This window comes from Piliocolobus tephrosceles, chromosome 13 (assembly GCF_002776525.5).
Source record: "Piliocolobus tephrosceles isolate RC106 chromosome 13, ASM277652v3, whole genome shotgun sequence".
In the NCBI taxonomy this organism is placed as follows: Eukaryota; Metazoa; Chordata; class Mammalia; order Primates; family Cercopithecidae; genus Piliocolobus; species Piliocolobus tephrosceles.
Genome location: NC_045446.1, coordinates 31,285,555 through 31,300,560, shown reverse-complemented (window position 1 = coordinate 31,300,560; position 15,006 = coordinate 31,285,555). Strand labels below are relative to the sequence as shown.

Here is a 15,006-nt window from a genome sequence, read left to right as displayed (position 1 = left end):
AAAATTCTAGCAGAAAACAGATCAGTAATTATCAGAGGTAGGGGCAGAGGGAAGGGTTATATCTACAAAAGGGTCACAAGGGGGAATTTTTGGAGGATGGTGGAGGTGTTTTCTATCTTAATTGTGGTGGTAATCCCATGACTCAATGTTATTTGTCAAGATTCATAGAACTATACAACAAAAACAGTGAATTTTACTGTATATAAAGTTAAATTATTTTTTGTTAGATAAGACTGTAAAGGTGGGAAAAAAGAGATCTGTAAAGTTACTCACCAAGGTGGGGTCAATATCCTCAATTGCCAGAAGTCTGTTATATATACTGTGAACCTTTTCATACTTCATGCGACTCTAAGGTGGTAGAGAAGAAGTGAGTATCAACATATGGTCAAAAATAAGCAGGATTTGAGCTCTAAGGAGTCCAAAGGCTATAACCTCCCACCCCCAATGGCATCTCCATTGAGCATAAATATAGTATAAGCTGACAACTAATAACTGTTCATTTGGCATCATCTCTGTCTACCAAAAGCAATATGCCTGGCAAACAACCAGCCAGAAAAAAAGTTCAGTCCTGCAGTAAAAAATTGAATTATAAGAAGGCTCTAAACATTTTTACTTACCTCTTCATAATCTGCATATGCAAAATAAAGAAGCATATTCTTCTTCAATAAAGTGCTTATAGCTCTTTCATATATATTAGCAGCTTCATCACTAAATAATTTGGCATTATTCATATCCTAGGAGAAAAAAAGAAAGCTCATCTTCAATAATTCTAATATAGTTGTGAGAGAATAAAATTAATAGTTACATCTATTTTATTTACTTATATGTGTCTAAGAAAGCATACATGTATGTACACACACATATGTGTATTCACACACAAACATACATAAACACATATGCATTTCTGGATTCTAAAAAAATTCCAAAAACTCCCTTCAGTAGTTTAACTTACAAAATAACCATGCAAGTACTCTAAATGATTCATCACTTTAATATGTTAAAAAACTGCCAGTTTATTTTAATTCTAAGGAGGTCTAATTATATGAGTGTCACTAAGATTCATATGAATGTAAGCTTAAATTTTCAATACTTATGCTTTACTACCAAAATTCAGTTATATTTTTCAGTAAATCATTGCTATATCAAAACCACAAAAATATCAAAGTGGGGATAGGGAAGGAACACTTACTCCCTTTTCTGCAAGCAGTTTACTTGACTGCTCAAGATACTGGGCAGCTTCATACCAAATATCAGGGTGATGGCCCAGCACAAGCAGGCACTGTTCATAAGCAAACATAACTAAGGGAAGAAATTAACAAACAACATTCAATTAAAATAATTATTATTTGTAAAACTATCAATATAAGTATCATAAGCAAATTAGGATCCTCAAAAATCAATGATAATTAGAAATAAAAACCATCATCCATCTAAGCTCCCTCCATCTATCCATCACTTATTAATTTTTTTTATTTTTGGAAGCAGGGTCTCTGTCATGTAGGCTGGACTGCAGTGGCACAAATATGGTTCACTGCAGCCTCTACCTCCTGGGCTCAAGTGATTTTCCTGCCTCAACCTCCCAAGTAGCTGGGACCAGGTGTGTGCCACCACATCTGGCTTTTTTTTTTAAATCTTGTGGCCAGGTGCGGTGGCTCACACCTGTAATCCCAGCACTTTGGGAGGCCAAGATGGGCAGATCACGAGGTCAGGAGATCGAGACATCCTGGCTAACATGGTGAAACCCTGTCTCTACTGAAAAGCAAAAAATTAGCTGGGTGTGGTGGTGGGTGCCTGTAGTCCCAGCTACTCGGGAGGCTGAGGCAGGAGAATGGCGTGAACCCGGGAGGCGAGCTTGTAGTGAGCGGAGATTGCGCCACTGCACTGCAGCCTGGGTAACAGAGCGAGACTCTGTTTCAAAAAAAAAAAAAAAATCTTGTATAGAGACGGGGTTTCACCATGTTGCCCAGGCTTGTCTTGAACTCCTGGGCTCAAGCAATCCTCCCACCTCAGCCTCCCAAAGTGCTGAGATTACAGATGTGAGCCACTGCACCCAGCCTAAGTTAATACTTATCAAGTACCAACTATATGACAGGGAATGTGGAAGGCACTGTGAATATACAAGTGAGTAAGACTTCCTATATTCAAGAAGTCTGCAGTATATGGGGAGGATAGACAGAAAGCAAAGACCAAAAGTATTATGATGATGAAAGTATAGAGTGTACTCTGAAAACTTACAGCAGGAGGACTTAACATAGTTTAGGGACTCAAGAAAGGCTTTGCTAAGGAACTGACATGTAACACAACACCTGAAGAAGGGATGAAGCTGGTCAGAGGCAAATAAATGAAGGGGTGTAAGGATGGAATAGATACAAAAATGGAGTAGGCAAAGGAAACAATATTTGCAAAGACCTACAAGTAAGACAGCAAGCCAAGATTGAGGAATTCATAAAGCTCCAAATTAAGAGTCTGGCACTGGCATAGTAGTTTGTATCAGACCAACCCTCAGCAAGTAAAAATTATAAACAAACACAAATACAAAAGCAACTATCTAAAGGTACTGGAAATGACCAAAAGAAGCAGAAATCAGGAGATTGAGCCCTTAAAAAGGTAGAACAACACTAGGTGAAATCCACATTTAATATGGCTTTTCCCTTCAAGCGCATGCCCATGTCGTGCACTTCTGGGATAGCTAGAACTCAAGTCAAATGCTGCAGTTGTACTGTCCTGAAGTAACATGGAGTTCTGGCCTATGAGAGCAGCTAGAAATTGAGGGGACACATCCCCAAAAGGAGAAAGCCAGAGCCTGAAAATCTGGGCATAAATGTTCTCAAATCCTCACCTGATCCCTAAAATGTACATACACAGGAAAGGATACAACCAGACCAGCAGAAAACAAAGCTGGAAGGTGGAAAGAGTTGAATAGATACCTCAGCAACTAAAGGAGATGAAGTTTAGAATCTGAGTCCCATCCAATTAGATGGTTGGGGCAAATACTTTAGACTTTTCATTGTCTTAGGAGTAAAGACTATGTCCCAAGAATAAAGTATTTAATCTGAGATTAGGGATAAAACTAAAACAGATCTGTCTTCATAGTATAAAACCAAGCCTCCACAAAGTCCAAGTAATCTGACAGTAATACTTAACTTCCTGCTAAAATAAAAAAACATTCTTCAGAGGAAGATGACAGAATCTAGAGTCTTTACAATGTTTCCCTTGTACATTCGTACAATATCTAAAAGAAAAAATTTAAACAGGAAATAGGAAAATGTAAACCACAGTCAAGAGAAAAAACAATCAAAGAAAATAAACTCCATGGTGGTTGAAGGCCCAGATGTTGGAATTGGCAGATGAAGACTTTATAACTACTGTTATAAATATGTTCAAAGATATAAAGAAAAAGATGGTAAAGAACACACAAGGAATCTCAACTAAGAATGGACACCATAAAAAAAGAACTATAAAAAATAAAAAATTTCTAACATGGAAATTTATAGAATTGAAAAATATTGTATCTGAAATAAAGAATGCACTGGATGCGCTTAATTGCAGACTGCATATGATGAAAACAAAGGTTCAGTGAATATGGAGATAGATCTATAGGAATTATTGAATCTGAAGAACAAAAGAAAAAAGATTATGGGTAAAAAAGTTTTAGTAACCTATGGGGATACCAAGTGGCCTAACATACATGTAACTGAAGTCATGAGGGTTAATCTTGTTACCTCTTTTTGTTATAAGGGTCTGATCCTCTGTACGAAGAGGGTTGCTCTTTTCCCACTGTATATATTTCTTCCACATATCTACTTGTTGAGCTTCTTGAGGAGTATTCTGAGGAGGCACCGAGGGAGCATTACGGTCCAAGCCTTTCATTACTGTCTCATATTCCTAGACAACAAGCATTTAGAATTCTTTGGTGAGCCAGGAACAACTCAGATGTATGGGGGATGGGGTAGATCAGTTTGGAAGACTGTTCAAAATGCCTACTTTTTCCAAATACCACTTTGTTAATATAATCTGAAAACTAAGAGTAGAGAGAAAGATGAGAGTATTACCACTCAAGAACAGATACCCAGGAGTACTCTCTATAAGTGATCTAGGCGGTTACTTTACAGGATATAAGAGTTGACAGATCAATAGAATTGAAGATCTGGTGGCATCTATTATTGCCATCTTTGGAGAAACTGTCTTCTAAAATTTCAGTAGTTTATATTAATAGGCTATTTTTCCTAACTTCTAAGAGTGTCAATGAATGGAAAGGTATGCACGCAATCAAAATGTGTCACTGAGAGCTATGTTATTAGATCACAGAATAATACAATATTCAGACAAACCCAAATAAGAGAGGGAAAAGAATTACTTCATCAATTCTAAGTAGAGTCTTGTCTCTATGTCCTGTTTCCATATTTTAAAAAATAATTTCTTCTAAACCCAATTTATTATATTTTGTTCGTACAAAGAGATATTTCATTTCAAATATGTCATCTCCTCAGACTTTGCAATTAATTGCTGTTAAGATTGCTAATGATTGAAAGTATCAAGAGTAATACCAGGCAGGGAAAGCTCTGCTGTAAACAACAGATTCATAATAATCATTAAAATAGATGGATGGAATTCCATACCTTTGCTACACGTCTAGCATTCATATAATCTCTACTCCGATCTTCAATCATTTTTTTAGCTAAATGAATATTGATACCCTAGAAAAAACAAAAATGTTTTTAAATTAAGTATAGTTTCTTAAAAATTAGCACAATACAGTTAATTTATTCATTTACTAAATAACTTTAAATTCTTTATTTTAAAAGATTTCTTGTTTAATAAAGGTTCATACAGCTCATGAAAAGCAGGGGAAAAAAGGTTCAATCGCATTATACATTTCAAAGATTAAGGAGGATGTGCTTACGTCTTATGAGCTGGCAGTAAGTTTCCATTTATCAGGAACTTTTAAAGATAGAATCATTTGAAAAGGGTCAATTATTTCATGTAAGATTCTACTAAAAAAAAAAATGACATGGCTGATGCCTGTAATCTTAGCACTTTGGGAGGCCAAGTTGGGTGGATCACTTGAGGTCAGGAGTTCGTGACCAGCGTGGCCAACATGGTGAAACCCCGTTTCTACTAAAAATACAAAAAAATTAGCTGGGTGTGGTGGCGTGCGCCTGTAATCCCAACCACTTGGGAGCCAGAGGCAGGAGAATTGCTTGAACTGGTGCGGCAGAGGTTGCAGTGAGCCGAGATCATGCTATTGCACTCCAGCCTGAGCGACAGAGTGAGACTCCGTCTCAAAAAAAAAAAAAGACGTACAGATTCATCTGGGTGAATAGCCATGGTTTGACTTTGATAGCCCTTTTTCTTTTTTATAGACAGAGTCTTCCTCTGTCACCCAGGCTAGAGTGCAGTGGCGCCATCCTAACTCACTGGAACCTTGAACTCCTGGGCTCAAGTAATCCTCCTGCCTCAGCCTCCTGACATAGGACTACAGGTGTGTCCTGCCAGGTCTGGCTCATTAAAAAAATTTTCTTTTGTTAAGACGTAGTCTTGCTACGTTGCCTGGGCTGGCCTCAAACTCCTGGTCTTAGGCAGTCCTCCCACTTCAGCCTCCCAAAGTGCTGGGATTACAGGCATGAGCCATCACACCTGGCTAATAGCCCTTTTCTAACTAGTTCTGTTGTATAACACTTTTCAAAGAGACAAACAGAAATAGCAAGGAAAGATAAACATTACCACTCAGTGAGTACTCCAAGGATTCTAAGACTCCTTTCAGGGAGTCCATGAGATCAAAATAGTTGTCGTTATAATACTAAGACATTATTTGCGTCTCTCATAAAAACACAGGAGTTTTACAGAGGCTACGTGACATTTAGTATATAACACACTGAATGGAAGCAGCTATGAAAATCCAGCTGTTTTCTATTAAACTAGACATGAAAGAGATTTGTGAAAATATAAAATAATGCCACTCTTCTAACTACATTTTTTGTTTTGGAAAATACAGTTTTTGGTCAGGCATGGTGGCTTGTGCCTGTAATCTCAACATTTTGGGAGGCCAAGGTGGGCGAATTGCTTGAGCTCAGAAGTTCAAGGCCAGCCTGAGAAACATGGAGAAACTCCATCTCTACAAAAAATTGGCTTGAGAGTGGTGGCACATGCCTGTAGTCTTAGCTACTTGGGAGGCTGAGGTAGGAGAATCACCTGAGCCCAGGAAGTTGAGACTGCAATGAGCTGCGACTGTGCCACTGCACTCCAGCCTGGGTGACAGAGTAAGACCCTGTCTCAAAAAAATAAAAAAAAAAAATTCTTTGTGATCTTCAATAATTTTTAAAATCCAAGAACCATATAGTTTGAAAACCACAGCTGATGCCTGTGAGGGAACAATTTCACTAGCCTATATAGTTCTTCGAAATCACAATATACATATGAAGAACTTCCTTTTTTTCCTCTTTAGAGATGGGGTCTCACTATCTTGCCCAGGCTGGTCTCAAACTACTGGGCTCAGGCAATCCTTCTATCTCGGCCTCCCAAAGTGCTGGGATTACAAGTGTAAGCCACCATGCCCAGCTAAGGAACTTCCTTTTAACGCTAGAGCTTACTTGGCATGTGTATTTATGTATTCAGATTGATTAGCTCAGTTATTAAAAGCAGATACCAATAACACAAAGATCTTGGATTGTAGCCACACACCTCACAAATTCAAACCAATAATCACATCACTGTAATCAGGTGATAGAGATGCACAGCAACTAAAAAATAATTCCCAAAAGGTACTGTTTTATAGGTCAATGGCAATGTGTATGTGTGTGTATGAATGTGTGGATATGGCTTAGTGCAGAATAAAAATAGTTTCATAAGAACCATTGTTCTTCAGAGTATCCTCTAAAAAATAACACTAATATGGAGACTCTCAAAACCTTGCAAAAACATTATAGTGCTTTCATTACAATCAATAAAGAAATGTATAACACTGATATAGAAAGGCTATAATCTACAAATCCACAATGCATAAAAATTAAAATGGCTTGGTTTATAATAAACAACTACTCTGACCTAATTTACCTCTTCATACTTGTTATAGTCTCTCCAGAGTTGTTCAATGTTGATCATCGGATTAACACAACCTCGTTGATAAACTCTTCGGACAGCTGTTATTCTTTGATTTTCTGCATACGATCCTACAGCTTCCCTGAGATTGTATAAGAAATGCCATCAATTATATTATAGCTAAATCTCATTCAACCCAGCAATCTCACTACTGGATATCTACCCAAAGAACAACTCTATGGAAAATAGTATGGAGATTTCTCAAAGAACTAAAAATTATATTTTAGCTAAATCAACTGTATATATATATATATATATATACACACACAAATACTTACACGCCTTTTAGGAAATTGATGTAATCCACCCAAATCTAAGAAATAAAAATAAAATGTTAATTATCTTTCTTGGTATTTTCACATTGAAGTGCATATATTAAAAAGTTTTAACTCTACCTGATAGGACATAATTTCCATTCCAATTTTATCCAGTGCAAAGTCATATGCTTGAGCCATTTTTTCTCTGAAATGAACATGAAAGATGTGGTTTTTAAATTCTTTTGTTATTAAAATTTACCTACAATTAGGCCAGACATGGTGGCTCATGCCTGTAATCCCATTGCTTTGGGAGGCTGGGGCAGAAGGATCACTTGAGACCTGGAGTTCAAGACCTGCCTGTGCAACATAGCAAAACCCAGTCTCTAAAAACATAAAAATTAAAAAAATTAGCTGGGCGTGGTAGTGTGCACCTGTAATCCTAGCTACTCGGAAGGCTGAGGTGGGAGGATTGCTTCAGCCCAGGATTTCAAGGTTACAGTGAGTTATGAATGCACCATTACACTTCAGCCTGGGTGACAGAGCAAGATGCTGTCTCTAAAAAAATGAAACATAAATTATTATTTGAAGATAGGTGTAGTGGTTCACTCCTGTAATCTCAATGCTTTGGGAGGCTAAGGCAAGAGGATCATCTGAGGCCAGGAGTTGGAGACAAGCCTGGGCAACACAGTGAGACCTCGTCTCTATAAATAAATAAATAAAGTCATCTCTATAAATAAATAAATAAATAATGTACTTATAAGTAAAACGTAGCTTCTGATCACAGGATCAGAACAACATTTGAACATTTTCTATAAACAAAAAGACATCTTTGTAAGTATATAAAGTCATTATTTGATGTTAAGCTTGTCAATATCATAAATTGTTTCCTTTATCTACTGCTTGTGAGTTTATCAAAATAAGGCTCATGTCTTACTTATCTTTATATCCTTTAAGTTGCATAATTCTATACATAGCAGATTCAAATGTGGAAATCTGAGGTTCTCTCATTCATGATACATTAAGTCTGAAGATCTATTAGCTCTAAAGTAAAATGTAGAAATCTGGAAAGTATAGTTTTATTAAAATGCTACTTATGTTAAAATGTAAAGGGTACATTAGGGAAAAAGAACTTCCACTTCAATATAACACAATAAACTATAAACAGATCAGATGTTGTGGTTTATGCCTATAATTCCAGCATTTTGAGAGGCTGCTTGAGCCCAGTAGTTTGAGACCAGCCTAGGAACATTAGCCTACACTTGAGACCCCGCTATGTTTGGAGTCTCAAACATAAGGAGACCCCATCTCTACAAAAAAATAGAAAAAAAATCAGCCAGGTGTGGCCGCTTGTGCCTGTAGTCCCATCTACTTGGAAGGCTGAGGTGGGAGGATCGCATGAGCCCAAAAGGTTGAGGTTACAGTGAACCCGTGATTGTGCCACTGCACTCCAGCCTGTACGACAGAGCTGAAACTGTCTCAAAACACAAAAATCATAGCAAGAAATATAATCAGGAAAAGACAATAAAGACAGAATTTTAGTAATAGACATAACTTGCCTGTTAGTTACATAGAAAAATGGCACCTCAGAAGAAGGTCTATTATTTAGATTTGGCAAAGATGGGAAGGTGGGTATAATTTGCAGTGGGGATGGTAACTTCACAATACAACTGTCAGAGACCCCTTAGATCACTATAATTGTCAGAGACCCCTTAGATCACTTAAGTAGCACATTGCATTGTGACCTGACCTGCCAAAAGTGGTACTAGCAGAAGTATGAAGATGGTTTTTGAAAAAATTTGACAACAAGCCTGCCAACAAAGTGGTTTGGTGTTGCAAATATACAGTGTTTCAGTATAGAAAGGGCTTGGGCGATTCAATTCTCCAGAGTAAGACTCATGGCCAGTGACTTTCTTTGAAGCACTTTTTTCAAGGTTACTAATTTCTTAGAAAATCCTGACTTTTCAAATCCTGACATTTCTTCCCACCTGGAGCTAACAGAAGGTGTGAGTTTATGTGGGATTAACTGTGTGCCTGGAGATGACTTGCATTCTTAAGATCCTGGTTTCACTTACTTGTAACTTGGTAGTTTACCCTTGGTTTCTCGGACATATGAAAGATAACACTTCCATAAATCAATGTGCAAAACCTTCATAAGGCATCTCTGAAATAGCTTTAAATACAAGAATATATTATCAGAATCCAGTTAAATAAATTTCATATGGACATAGATGAAATGGAACATTAAAAACACAAATTCAGCTCCCTTTATGAATTTATCTTCTTATAAATAAAAGGCAAATAATTTCCCCATTTTCAGTTTAGATAATTAAAATGCTTCTCATGATTTGTCAGGGGAGTATAATTATTTTCTTTTCCTTTTCCAAAATTTTTATGATGAACATTTTTAAGCATATAAAAAAGTTGAGTAACTACAATTAACTTGTAAAAAATCACTATCTAGATTCAATTATTGTTAACATTTGTCTTATACATACTAGGTTTTAAGTTAAACTTCAATATAAAATTTAAAGTATTTGAGGACTCACCTTTTCAACCTTGTCATAATTTTTAGCTTTAATCTGAAGAGAAACAGAAAAATATGGAATTAATGCTATTTTTTAGAGCATCAATCTGAATTTTTGACCAATTTTTAACCAACTTTGGAAATGCATCCCTATATTTTCTTATTAATTTTGTTCTTCAAAAATAACAGAAGTGTGAAAGCAAACATGGGTAACATTGCAAATATACCTGTGTAAATGGAATCTATGTGGATTTTCATACATTCATTTACATAGAAATTTTGTGAATTTAATAAAATTCTGTAAAATAGTCATGAGATGAATACAGAAACATATACATACCTGATAGGTCTACCTGAATAGGACTTTATGTGTCCACTGAAGAAAAACTTAAGGCTTTCCTTTCCCTGAATAGCTACCAGAACAATCTGAGTGGCAAAAAAGATTTGCAAATTTGGACTACATATAAACATTCAGTCACACCATCAGCCTACTATATTGCAGATATTGTGCTAGGCGTGGGTGCTACCACTGTCAACAAGACAGGTCTGCCCCTGCCCTCATAGAGCTTACAGTCTTATGGGGAAAATAAGACAAGGAAATAGAAGGTCATTGTAAGATATTATGATTAAGTGCTAAAATGAAGAAAGTACTGGGTGCTACAGGAGCATTTTGGAAGAGCAAAAGACTTAAACTCAGGGAACTGCAAAAGATTTCCTGGAAAAAGATAACTTTTTCTAGGAGAATCTGAGGTATTTGGTGAAGAAAGGGAAGAGTTATTCCAGGCAGGAGAAATAGCATGTGAAAAGACCAAGATTAAATACTATTAGATTTCTCTTGAGTATTTTCATCACATAGTGGGTGGGATTAGGTGCTCAACTGTGTTAATCAGCAAATCTGTTTCACCCAGATAGGTAAATACAAATTTTGGCTGATTAGAGAAGTTTTGGTCCTTTTATCTCAAGTAGTACAGTAATAAAGTATTCCCAGTTTTATGGCTTAAGCTGCTGCAGATGAGAATGCTGATGACAGTCTCTTTTGCTTTTGCTGATAACTTGTTCTCTTTCTGGACTTTTTAATCTTGATCTTCAGAGTTCATAAATTTTAGCACACACTTAAACACAGGTCTTTGTACTTTGAAGCAGTTCAATCAAGGCTCTGGAGTCAGACCTCTTAGGTTCACAATCTGGCTATCTACTTAACCTCTTTTTCCCTCAGCTGATTAAGAGGGATAATAATATCTACTTTGTTAGGGCTATTCTGAGGACTCAATGAGTTAATAAATGTGAAGCCTTTAGAATATTGCCTAGCAGGTTGAGCACTATCATTTATTACCACAAACCTGCTTGGAACTCAGCATGCCCTTTGAACCCATATACTCAGGACTTTTAGCTCAAGAATAAGTATCTCTCTTCTATTTGTTCCTTTTTCTCCTTCTAGAACTATATATGTTAGATCTCCTGGTTCCATCCTTGAAATCTGTTATCTTTACCCTTCCTTTGAATTTTTGCTCAAGGTGTTAAAATAGTTTCTCCAGTAGATCCTACAGGCAATTCATTTAGGGCTCCATGTGACTATTCTCTTCCACTTAGCCTATTACTATATTTGGTTCATACATAATGGTTTTTGACTCCAGAGTTTTTAATACAGCACTTTGAATCCTGTGTTCATATTACTTTGTTCCAGTTGTATTTCTCCTCTAGCAGCTCTATTTTGTCAGGGATCTGATACTTTTAGTTTATATTCCTTTCTGGTTGCTGGATCCTTCAGATGTGCTGTTATTTTTTCCTGTCTATTCACTGAAGCTGTGTTGGCAGTCCTAAAGCAGCAGAAATTGACCCTTCTCTACCATGACAGCTGTGTAGCAGGTGTAGGCAGCAAACAAGCTGCTGCTAGTCCTCTGCCAAGAAACCAGAAAGAAATCTCTGCTCAAGAGTAGGGAGGACTCAGCCTGCCTGTTTTGATCCTTTTTGGTTTCCAAGAGGCCAGGCTGATGTCAACATTTGTCTGGGGTAGAGACATTTGAGGGGTTCCAAATTTTCTATGAGTTAGCTTCTTAGTCCTTTCCCTAGGCTCTCTACTGGGCCTCTTCTGTGAGATTCCCATAGAACCTGAGGCTTCCTTGCATTCGGCTGCTTGGCTTAGTAGAGGTAAATAGGCTGAGTTGAGAATGGGAATAAAGTAGGATGAGTTTAAGTCACCAGCTTCCCAGGTGCAGGTGAGATTATATATAGTTCACACAACTGGTCAGGAAAACCAAAGCTACCCATTGGGAAAACAGTCATAGAATATTAATAGTTAATTCCCAGAAGAGAAAATGTAAATGGTTAAAAGCTATATGACAATGTGTAAACCTCCAATGTGGGAAAGACAAATTAAAATAATAGATATTACTTAACAACCATTAGAATGGTAAAAACTTACAAAGTTATTAACGCTACTGAAGCCATGTAATGAAAAGACACTTCACACACAGCTGGAGGAAATATGAATTGTTACAGCCTTTATGGAAAGCCATTAGTAACAGCTATTCTAATAAAAAAAAAATGTATCTTTTGACCCAGGAATTCCACTCCTGGGATCTATATTATAAAAACAAAAAGCAGGCCAGGCACGGTGGCTCACACCTATAATCCCAGCACTTTGGGAGGCCGAGGCAGGCAAAGCACAAGATCAGGAGTTCAAGACCAGCCTGGCCAACATGGTGAAACCCTGTGTCTACTAAAAATACAAAAAATTAGCTGGACATAGTGGCGGGTGCCTGTAATCCTAGCTACTCAGGAGGTTGAGGCAGGAGAATCACTTGAACCTGGGAGGTGGAGGTTGCAGTGAGCTGATAATGCGCCACTGCACTCCAGCCCAGATGAGAGTGAGACTCCATCTAAAAAAATAATAATAATAAAATAAAAGCAACAGAATAGAGAGGTATTTGTACAAGGTTATTTACTGTAAACTTTATGTAGTAGCAAAAACAGTTTAAAAATCAAATGTCCACCAGTGGGGAAATAGTTTAATAAATTATGATGCATCCACATCATGGAATATTATGTATTCAGCTTTAACAAGTAATTGGCAGGGATTGCCACAAGATCTTATTGAATGAAAAGATAGTAAAATTTATATAATCTATCTCTATAAAATAACTAAAAATAAATCCTATATATGTTTATGTATATTAGCATAGAGAAAAATAAGGAATATCTACAAGGTTGTTAAACATAATTACGGTTGGCAGGGTGATATGGGTGGATGCAAAAATAGGGACAAGGAAAAAGACTTTACTATCATCTGTGCATTTCAGTAAAAATTATGTCTATTATGTATACCTATGAAATAACCAAATTTTACATACCCCTCCCCAACAAAGTGGTCCTGTATCTTGGATTCATCAATTATTTCTTTAATTGGTAAACTGGTATTAGCCCAATAAATGTATGTAGAAAGACACTTTTGACTAATACAGAAGAAATCTCTGATCTCTAGTATGTGGCCACTGATTGTCATTCATTAATGGAACCAGTAAATATTATCTGAGAGGCCTTCTACAGAACTGGTACTGGTGGCCTTACCACAATAGCTATAATCTCATTATTTTTTTAAACATCATTCATTTAAAAAATACTTTTAAAAATCATCGGCCAGGCACAGTGGCTCACGCCTATAATCCTAGCACTTTGGGAGGCCGAGGCAAGCAGATCACATGAGGTCAGGAATTCGAGACCAGCCTGGCCTACGTGATGAAACCCCGTCTCTACTAAAAATACAAAAATTAGCTGGGCATGGTGGCGCATGCTTGTAATCCCAGCTACTCGGGAGGCTGAGGCAAGAGAATCACTTGAATCCAGAAGGGGGAGGTTGCAGTGAGCTGAAATTGTGCCATTTCACTGCAGCCTGGGCGACAAGAGCAAAACTCTGTGTGGGAAAAAAAAAAAAAAAAAATCATCAATGTGCTTTGGAGATTAAATCTGCAATGTGGTAAAATGAAAAGAATTGATCACATTGCATCAGTTACTTACTCTCTTACACTATCAGCTTTTCCACCTATAAAATGGGAATGATAACATCCATTTCAAAGGGTTATCAAGAATTAAAAAGAATATAAAGCATCTAGATGTTCCAGGTGCCCATAAATCATACTAGTCAACAAAGCTATGAACTAAAGGAGTATAAACTTTTCATTACATCTTCTCTAAACAGAGCTATGTAAACCAAATAGCCAGAAAGACCAATGGTGTTATGATAATTGGCCCATTTGATGCAGAGGAAAAGTGCAGGCCATATTCAAATGCCATTATTGGTGAGACTAGCACACCAATACCCTGTCTTCAGCCATCCCACTATTAGTCCATTTTCCTTCTTTAAAAGATTATTACCCTATGTATTACTTACTTCTATACGAAAAATCTTACCTATGAGTTAAGTATTCTTAAATAAATTTTTCATAGTTATGTGTATTTGTACAGGAATCCGTTCTGATAATCAAAGCTTGGTTTAAATTCTAAAAATAAAAAATATTGATACTTAAGATTACTTTGTTTTGACATTTGGGATTCTCAGAACTTCCTGTCATTAATCAACAGAAAATGTCTCCATTTAAAGACCATTATAGGCCGGGTGCGGTGGCTCACACCTGTAATCCCAGCACTTTGGGAGGCTGAGGCGGGTGGAATGCTTGAGGCCAGGAGTTCAAGACCAGCCTGGCCAACATAGTGAAACCCTTTCTCTACTAAAAATAGAAAAATTAGCCGGGCATGGTGGTGCATGCCTGTAGTCCTGGCTATTCAGGAGGCTGAAGCAGGAGAATCACTTGAACCTGGGAAGTGGAGGTTGCAGTGAGCAGAGATCGTGCCACTGCACTCCAGCTTGGGCAACAGAGTGAGACTTTGTCTCAAAATAAATAAATAAATACACACATACATACATACATATATACCATTATATGCATACAAATAATTTTGCAAAACTTACTAAGACTTGATTATATTTAATCTATTAAAAGTAGTGTATAATTTTCAATGACAGAGGCTCTTAATAAAAGTTAACTTCAAGCCAGGTGTGGTGGCATATGCCATAGTCCCAATTGCTTGGGAGGCTGAGGCGAGAGGATTGCTTGAGCCCAGAAGTTTGAG

General features: G+C 37.1%; 1 protein-coding gene across 2 annotated transcripts in view; it reads right to left on the bottom strand.

Moving 5' to 3' along the window:
* The window catches only part of CSTF3 (cleavage stimulation factor subunit 3), a 78,376-nt gene that overhangs the window by 14,234 nt on the left and 49,136 nt on the right, over nt 1-15,006 (bottom strand). For both annotated transcript variants that reach the window (XR_004228436.1, XM_023185563.1), the window contains exons 4-13: nt 9,902-9,934; nt 9,428-9,525; nt 7,494-7,560; nt 7,377-7,411; nt 7,054-7,180; nt 4,620-4,697; nt 3,723-3,885; nt 1,190-1,299; nt 618-734; nt 274-348 (exon numbers count right to left, since the gene is read on the bottom strand). Coding sequence is in view for 1 of the 2 variants with exons in the window: in XM_023185563.1 (XP_023041331.1) it covers nt 274-348; nt 618-734; nt 1,190-1,299; nt 3,723-3,885; nt 4,620-4,697; nt 7,054-7,180; nt 7,377-7,411; nt 7,494-7,560; nt 9,428-9,525; nt 9,902-9,934 (903 nt within the window). In the remaining variant the exon portion in view is untranslated. The remainder of the gene's footprint in view (nt 1-273; nt 349-617; nt 735-1,189; nt 1,300-3,722; nt 3,886-4,619; nt 4,698-7,053; nt 7,181-7,376; nt 7,412-7,493; nt 7,561-9,427; nt 9,526-9,901; nt 9,935-15,006) is intronic.